Here is a 9,279-nt window from a genome sequence, read left to right as displayed (position 1 = left end):
AATTTTTCTCCTAGTGATACATTTCCATGCGGTAAATACTGAGCTGGAAGCTGTGTTTCAACAGTAGTAAGAATTTGTGGGAAGGAGGGCAAGATCAGACTGAATGTGTATCTTTTCTGTTTCTCTTTTAAAAGTAATACATCTCTTTTAAAAGTAATACATGTTGGGAGTGACAATGCCCTTCAGATTTCACAAAAAAACCCCAAAGTGAAAGTAAGCTGCCCAGACCAGCTCTTTCTGAAGCCTCTCTACTGTAATAAGTCATTATTTCTTCATTTGTTGCAGGAGAGAATTTCGACCAGAGTCCCTTAAGAAGAACCTTCAAGTCCAAAGTTTTGGCCCATTATCCTCAGAACATCGAGTGGAACCCCTTCGACCAGGATGCCGTCAACATGGTAGGTAGAGAAACTCTCTTCTCAAGCTGTTTTCTGACAACTTCAACTCTCAAGTGGTTCCTGGGTTATTTACAGCCAGCCCTTGTGATGTGATGTGATGTGATGAACAAGGTGCTTCTGCTGGGACTAAGCGCATTCACTAGGCATGCTGGTTGAAATGCTGTAGAGGAAGAGGTGTTGTGAAAATACAGAATACTTTCAGGCACAACAACAGTAAAATGCTGCATTTCCCTTGTTAGTTCTAGTTAATTCTACTGCATAATGAGACAAGTCTAACCTCCACCTCAGTGACTGGCTGAGAAGGGGTGTAGTCACCCAGGATATATATCCACAGGTGGGAAGGAGGCAAACTGAGGAATTTTTAAGATACTAATATCCATGTGAAATTTTTGAGTACAAAAAACCTTAATGCTGCATACAGCAAGGGAGAGAGGAATCTTTACGGAGAAGCTGGAACTTACCTAAACCACAGCTTTTGTTGGGTGGTCACTTTTAATGACACCTCTGTCCCGATGCATCTTCTGTACATCTCTTTCCTCTCAGCTAAACTTGGTGTGAGTTTGTGTGTGTGGTTAAGTCCCATGAACAGGGGAGAGAGAAGAAAACAGCTGGGGACAGTGACAACTAAAAGACCGATGATCCACTGGAAATTTTCCCAAAGACTTGATATTCAAAGGAAGTTTCCAAAATCACCAAAACCACTCGTTAAGAACATGTCCTGACAAAGACAACAGATTACTGGTATTTGAGCTTCCCAGTACAGAAAATGCTATTTGTTTTATAACTTAAAAGTAAACAATTGTTGTAATAATAACATTAAAGCAATATTACCGATTCCAGTTATTTTCAAAACTGTGTATTGGGTCTAACTCAAAATTGGAAAATTAGGGAACTCCTTCCCCCCAATCTAGTTTAGATGTACTTCACATTTGAGGAGGGTAGGACTACATACTAGCTACTGAAAACCAGCACTATCCTCAGTGTATGGTGCAGGTATGAAGTCAAGAGAATCTCCTGGCCCTCACTCTGGTGGAGAAACAGGGAACACATAAAAACCACAATAAAATGGCTTTTGTAAATGCAGTCTGAATTATGTTTAGTTCACATTTGAAACTTCTCTGCAATCGTGAAGGTGTAGAAATCTTCAAAGTTCATCTCAATTTCCACTGAATTTTATTTTTTAGCATTGTGCCAAATATGTAACATGAAAACCCAGGAGCTGGAAGTAGCAGTGATGCTGAGAGCTGATACTCTGGCACTGCACATGCATAGAAAGGCAGAGATGAGCCTGTTACCACTATCAGTCACTTTGCTCACTGACAGCTGGGGATTTCTGTCCTCTGCTTCCAAATGTGCATTGATGGAGATGGTGCGGTATTTGGGCAGGTCTCCGCATCACTTTGCGTATACAGAAGGCATGAAGGACTCAGAACAATGCTTGATCAGCACAGTTAAGATGGTAATAACTCAACTACCAAGGCTACTCACGCCTTTTAGTTCTGCCTTTGAATTGGGGGTGTTCAGAGGAGAAGTGATGGGGGTGTGCACCAGGAATATGGCAGCAAGAGGTAATAGCTGGAATTGCTGCATTATTTGTCTCTCTCGTTATAGCTGAAAATATCTAGTATTCATGAAGTGTGATCATATTATCAGACAAAAATGGAATACCAAAACCAGCAAGAAACCTATTAAAATGAAATAATTGAACTGAGCTGCATTCAGTTGAAATCAAATAGCTGAAGAACACATCTTTCATTTGCAATGTGTCTTGGAGAAAAAAAAAAGCATTTACTAACAGCAGCAGTATTTAATGGTCTTTTAAATCATCTTTTGGAAAACTTCTTTATTGTTTTGATCTGAAACATCATTTAAAGTAATATCCACCTCCACAGAATCCCTTGAGGCAATTATTGGCCTTTCTGATCTTGCCTTGCTGTATTAGTTCTGCCTATGTGTTTGCTTTATGTGAGCTTCCAGAAGCAATTTTCCTCAAGAGAAGAAAACGCATAAATCCTTGAAGGTTAACTTGTGAGAATTCTGGCTTTGCTGAATGCCTAAGGAATTTCAATTGCCTTCTGAAACCATCCTGTCGCTTTAAAACTAACCCCCTGAAGTCCCAAGAAATCACTCTGCCTACGAGTCATGTTTTCTCCCCCTGTCAATGTATATAGAGTTCTTTTTAATAGGGAAGTATTTCTTTTCCCCCCACTGCTTTTTGTGATGATCCCTGCCTAATGTCACATACTGTCTTCTGTGGCCATTCTGCAAGTAATGTGTTGTACCAAACCGAAGTTCTCAGTAGAGAGGAAAGTGAAATTTTTAGGAAATAAATCTTCTCTGGTTCATCAAGGTATATAAATCTTTGCCCATATTTCTGAAGTCCAAGGAAGTGTTGTCTGTTTAACGTGTCATGTACTGAAATAAAAGAACTAAAGGTTCCCCAGGGTAATTTGAAGGAGCAGGCTCTAATACAAACAAACGCATCTTTCCCTCCACCCCCTCACCCATGGTGCAATTTGGGTATGAGGCTTGCTGCCGTGAACATGTTGTGAACATGAAAAATATATAGGGGCTTAAAAAGTGAAATAGAGGATCTAATGGAGAAGAGATGAACCAGTGCTAATGGGCAGTGGTCCAGAGAGGACCTTTGGTTCAGAAATATCTACAACTGATGATGGCTGGGAGAAGGAAGGAGAGAGGGATTACAGTGTGTGTATCTGTCCTGCCTCCCTGTTTAGGAAAAGGGTATCTCCTGCTCATCACTTCTAGAGGTGCGGTATGGATTAGTTGATATCTTTTTGTCTGTCTTTGTGCAGCTTCCTTTTGTTTTTACAAATCATGTTGATTATAAGCTTTATTGCTAGTACAATTTAATTCCACATTTTTCTGCTGATAGATATGTTGAAATATAAATAGTAAAGTGCTCTGAAAACCAAAATCCTGTCCTTTGATCAGTAATCTTGGATAGTGTTCTGTGTTGATACATAGACCCAATAAAGGTGACTGACTGCCTTCTCACTGTTAGTCAGCCAGCTTCACCAGCAAGCAAAGCTTTCACCCCCCCCAGCACGTCCCAAGCTGCTCTTCCCCAACACTCTCCTGTGGCGCATGTGACAAACAGACGAGATGGGAAGTAATTGATGTCCAAAGCACTAAGATGAAAGTTTTTGTGCATGAACTGTAGATCTGAAGCTTTCTGTATTGCTGGAAAATGAGCACAGGCCCTTCCTTTTGATCTTAGCTTCTTAGGTGACTCTTGGTCATTCTTCCCTGCCTCGGTGCTTTCCCACCTTCTTTCTTTCTCTGCCTTTTCCTGTGTCTTCTTGTAGGTCTAACGACAGCGGCAGTCTGTGTGCCAGGGTTTGCAATCAGGGTCTTAAAAAGTCAGTATCCTGCATATGCCAGGCTGTGGCTGAAACTTAATAGATGGGTGTCCCTTTGTGTGTATATACTCAGTATATAAACGATGAGGGAATAATAATTAAGCCTTGGAGGAAATTTATTTAATACAGCCTTCTGAAACTGTCTCAGCTGGTCTGAATTTCCTTGATGCTTATCTGTTCTTGATTGTACCAGTACATATAATTTGCTTATCCAGGTATTCTTCTGTAAAGTGAAGAAAATACAATCTTTGATAGTGTTGAGATTAAAGCCTATGATTTCAGCCTGATCGGATTTGATAAGGCTATAGCCACCATTGAATGCCCACATTCTAGAAATAAATTTTTATTAAGCAAGCCTGCCAAAAAATGAGGCTAAGAGATATTTATTGTGCAGAATAAATTTAAATAAAGGGTGAAACAAGGATTTTTTACTACTTCTTTATTGGAAAAGCCTTAACCATGGCACTGCTGTTAATGCCTCAATAAAAACTATAAACCTTTTGAATGAAAATGAGGCTGCTGTTCAAAAATGGTTCAAGCTACAATTTCATGGTTTATGTCAGCAAAGCCCATCAATTGAATTAAATTCTTCTACCAACTCCAGGCTACTTATTTCTCTATACATTACCTTTTAGAGGAATACATAAGAACTGTCCTAGATAACTTAGGGGCTTGCTGGCATGTTGTGAAGTGGGTCTGGACCACTTGCCTAAATCCCAGCTGGGCTGACATCAGGCTGTCGAATGGTCTCTGCAAGGTGCAGTGGTGAAGTTCAGGATAGGATGTGCCTGAAAATACATAATTATTTCTCTTGACCTCTTCCATCATCAGAAGAATTTACTCCTGGTCAAGGTGAGACATTAGGGGATGCACTCAGTCGTGTGTAGGTTCACATCCCTTGGGAAAGTTGGCTTCTAGTGTTGCCTTTTGGAACAGGAGGAACACTTTGAAGGGTCTCCCTCTCTTCTTTCCTTTTATTTCTTCAGATGGAAGGTACAAAGGAAGCTTTAGTTCTTCGTTTATAAACATACTCATTTAGCTAGAACATAAGGAGTTTCATGCTGACGCACATTCAAACAAGTTTTGCTGGATGTTTGTTATTTTGTATTAGATGGCTGATAGAATTCCTGAGGAATGCCTGGAAAAATGCCTCGAGTTATCACTAGGGCTATGTTTCAGAGAAACACCCAGTGTAGTAGAATCATTGCAAAAGATTTTGCTGAGTGGTAAATAAAAAATGAGGCTTTCATAGATTTTGGGTGTTTCCGTCCCCCTACCCTTCCTTCTTCCAATGTAAGCTGTTTTGTAGCACTTACGGAAGAAAGTGAATGTAATAACTGTCAGTCGATTGTTTTGCTTTCTTTTAAGAAAATTAGGGAAGATCAAAGAATTTCAAGAAGTCTGTAATTTTAGTTCAGTGGTATAAGATGCTCCCCTGGCTCTCTGATTTTAGAGTACTGTGGGAACAATATACATGAACGAGAACAAAACTGGATGTCTTTAGATGATGCTTAAGTAAATGAGACAAAGGCTATTCAGTAGTGAAAATAATTTTACAAAGTAATGAAAATAAGTCATAATGACTTAATAGATGGGTGATTTTGGAGGGTGTTTTCCTTTCTTCAGTCATGCCTATCTCTTCTTTTAAGTAGCATCACTTTTAGGCTGTTTGTTCTTGGGCTACTTTTCAGGGGGATTATGTTTAATGATAAATGGCTTGTTATGATGCAGTGGAAAAAAAGAATGTGCCTGTAAAGCAAAAGTAACAAAATAAAATTGTAGCTTGGATAACTATGTCTAGTTCTTCTCTCTTTTCTTAGCTGTGTATGCCCAAAGGGCTGTCTTTCAGGACGCAGGCAGATAACAGAGATCCGCAGCTCCATTCGTTCATCATCACCAGAGAAGATGGCTCTCGTACGTATGGGTTTGTGCTTACGTTCTACGAGGAGGTCACAAGCAAGCAGATCTGCACAGCCATGCAAACACTCTACCAGATGCACAACGCAGAGCAATACAGCAGCGTCTGTGCCTCCTCCTCATGCAGCATGGACTCCCTGGCCAGCAGCATCGATGAGGGGGATGCCACTTCCCTCGCTAAGCTCCAGCGATACAACTCCTACGACATCAGCAGAGACACGCTGTACGTCTCCAAATGCATATGCCTCATCACCCCTCTGCCCTTCATGCAAGCCTGCAAGAAGTTCTTGATCCAGCTGTATAAGGCGGTGACCTCCCAGCAGCCGCCGCCTCTGCCCCTGGAGAGCTACATCCACAACATCCTCTACGAGGTGCCCCTGCCGCCCCCGGGGAGGTCGCTGAAGTTTTATGGAGTTTACGAGCCCATCATTTGCCAGAGACCTGGGCCCAACGAGCTGCCGCTCTCTGACTACCCACTGCGGGAGGTCTTCGAGCTGCTGGGCCTGGAGAACCTGGTCCAGGTTTTCACCTGCGTTCTTCTGGAGATGCAGATCCTTCTGTACTCACAAGGTGGGCACTCGTCCAGCGATGCACGTTGGGTCTGTTCCCAGCAGGCAGTTCCTGGGCAGCTGTAGCCACAGGAGCTAATATAAAGCTGTTGATTTTCAGCGGATTTGTGAAATGTGATGTAATGAAAAAATGTGAGAAAAATTAGTCTGTCCTAATGAAAGCACTATATAATTGTTTCCTCCAGGCAATCTAGATGCCGCTTGTTTAATTATGCATTGTATTTATCACTTGTGACAGCTAGCAATAGAATTCACTTAATTATTATCCTTACATTGCCCTTGATCATGCTGCAAGACAGCATGAAACTAATCCTATCTTCTGCAGAAATACCAGCAGAAAGTAATACATCTTGCAGAAAACACTCTTGCTACTTACTTTTTCAAATTTCAGCAGAGTATTGAAGTGAGATCTCCTCCCTCCCTTATGATGGATATGTTCTGGTTAAAACACTGAGAGTTTTTTAGCACTTAGAGGCTGAAGTTTTAATGCCGGGTTGGAACTGAGTGGAGTTACAGGGCATCCCTTCTTAGTCCTACTTGAGATATTTGGGAACTTTTCTGACAAGGATGCTGGTACTTCTTTTTGAGACACTTAAGATTGCAGTTGGCAAAGGCTAGCTACATTGGCAGAAGTTGCTTGCACAGAGCCTGTCTGCATCGAAGTATGCCAGCAAGCTTTTGAAAATCTGGCTTGTACCTTTTCTCTTCTGGTTGTGTCTTTCTGCAATAGTGCAATACTCTGCTACAAGTGTTAGGAATCTTGATTTAGCACTGGGCATGCTCTGAGGTTTTACACTCCTATTACTCTTTCCAGTATGATGTTGGTTGCTGTGAGTCTGGCCCTGGTGATACTCGGGTGCCAAAAGGTATGTGCTGCAACTGCTGCAATGCACCAGAGTGCCCAAACAAGTCAAGCTCAAGTTTCCTGTTGACTTTCAAGGGGTTGTCCAGACTTTTTGGAGGTTCCTCTAAGTCTCACTGGATGCCTGTCCATATTATCTGGGTTCCCAAATGGCTTCTGTGATGCTGACCCTGAATTAGTAAAATGTGCCTCAGGGAAAAAGGTTGGGGGGGGTGGTTTCATCAGGCTAGAGTAAACAACATGAAGCCAGGAGGTACGCATACCTTTTAACAAAAAGAAGAAAAGATGCTGAATACCTAGACTTCTCAAGAGATGTGGTTCAAGCCACAGACAGCTTGAAATGCAGAGGAAAGAGAGGCTGGGAAATCGTCTAAAATGAGCACGGGTAATGAAGCTTCAAGCTCCAAAAGTGAACGCTTGGGTTTGTCATATAAAAGAAAAGGTCAGTAAGTGTGTAATAGTAATACTAATGAATAAATGACTGAGAATGGGGAAAAATGTTCAGGGAGGTGGAAGAAGGGTAGTTCTTCTGCAAATGACTGAATTCAAAGGATTGCTAGGTCTTTGCGGAGCACTTCTCCACATAGACTCCAGGGGTTTGCTTTCAAGAACCGAAAATGAAGGGCTTTGTCTGCTCTGAGTTTGAAGTGTGAGCAGAAATCCTGCTGTTAGTTTTGATTAGGCTGCTTTTTGCCTCCCTTCTGCTTCTGTGTGTGTGTACTTACTCCTTTCTTCCTCAGTTTTTAATTTTTTTTTTACCTTTGCCACTTGACACTGGGGTTCAACATTAAGCAACAATATCACTGAAATGCCTCCCCATCCCTGCTTGTCATTCCCACTCTGGTCCCTGCCTATGGACTCACTGAAAACTGAGATCTTTTTTACTGTAAGCTAGTAGCATTAGGAAAAATCTGCTTGTCAGATTACATTTTAGTAATATTTTGTGCAGATGGAAAATAACCTGCATATCCATTACTTTTGTGATAGTCCTTGAGACAGACACAAAATATCCACTAAATAATTTTGACTCAATTTTCAGTGCCACCAGGAGTTAGATAAATGAGTGTTTTTCTTCCAATTACTGGCTATAATTTAAGGGTTTACCTGTCTTGTTTGGTTTCTTTTAAGAAAAATGAGATAGTGAGAATGAATCCTCTCCACCCTCCAAAATTCAGATTTTTTTTCCCCTTGCCTCGATTATTGGTGAATCTAGGGATGTCTTTGACATGACCTTTACTTCCCTATCTAATATAGACACAACTTGATGGCGCATGGGGAAGAGCATACAGTTGTATTAGGGAAATACTGTGATTATGTAAATAGCATCGTAATGCTGGTTCCCAGAGGTGAGGAATGTGGAATGGAGGTCAAGTGCAAAGCCTCAGTTTTGGCATACCCTGATAACTGAGTGCTTGGCTAATTGTGCACTGCGGCTTCTTTTAAATATCAGTCTTGCAGTTCCTGAAAGAGAAAACAAAGCAGCTCTTTTCCTATTTGAGATATAACCAGGCTAGATACTACTGAAATCTCCTTTCTAAGCTTTGAGATCCACCAGGGAGAAACACTTTCTCAACTGCAAGTTCTTTCAAGGCAAAAGATGAAAAGAAGTTTTTGGCTTATGTATCGCTGTTCCAAAGTAACGAATGAGAAAGTGATTTTGCAAATTTGTCTTTCCTTCCCTCTTTACTTTAAAGAGGATAGACTCACTGGACTGTGTTTCCAGTGGCCTGGCCTTGCTGCAACCTTACCAAACTTAACTAAAGATTAGCAGAAGATGGTCTTGCATCCACAGGGTGCAATTTCAAGCAAGACAGCATTATTCATCCAAAGTCAGAGTTCACTGAAATGCTACAATACTCCAGAAATCAGAGCATTGGACCAAGACCTACTTCTGTTCACCAAACTATTTCAGTGAGAGAGCTGCTAATAACACCTGTGGGAAAAGTAAGCTGACTTTTTTTGTGGTTCTCCTAGCCCTGTCGGAAGGAAGCTTTCCATTGAAGCTTGCCAAAAAAATTGTTCCTCTTTTTAAAGGATAAAGACTTCCTTTGGAAAGTTGAGTGATGTCGTGGTTTAACCCCAGCCAGCAACTAAGCACCACACAGCCACTCACTCACTCACTCCCCCCACAATGGGATGGGGGAGAGAATCGG

The 9,279-nt window shown here is 41.4% G+C and overlaps 1 protein-coding gene across 1 annotated transcript in view; it reads left to right on the top strand.

Annotated features, from left to right (window-relative positions):
• Positions 1-287: 287 nt before the first annotated feature.
• The window catches only part of LOC104080218 (DENN domain-containing protein 5B), a 42,243-nt gene continuing 33,251 nt past the window's right edge, over positions 288-9,279 (top strand). The window contains exons 1-2 of the mRNA XM_009582528.1: positions 288-395; positions 5,599-6,265. Of these exons, the coding sequence (XP_009580823.1) occupies positions 393-395; positions 5,599-6,265 (670 nt within the window). The 5' untranslated portion in view covers positions 288-392. The remainder of the gene's footprint in view (positions 396-5,598; positions 6,266-9,279) is intronic.

The sequence above is a fragment of the Fulmarus glacialis genome, unplaced genomic scaffold, assembly GCF_000690835.1.
Source record: "Fulmarus glacialis isolate BGI_N327 unplaced genomic scaffold, ASM69083v1 scaffold28687, whole genome shotgun sequence".
Taxonomy (NCBI): Eukaryota; Metazoa; Chordata; class Aves; order Procellariiformes; family Procellariidae; genus Fulmarus; species Fulmarus glacialis.
This window is presented reverse-complemented; position numbering and strand designations above follow the sequence as displayed.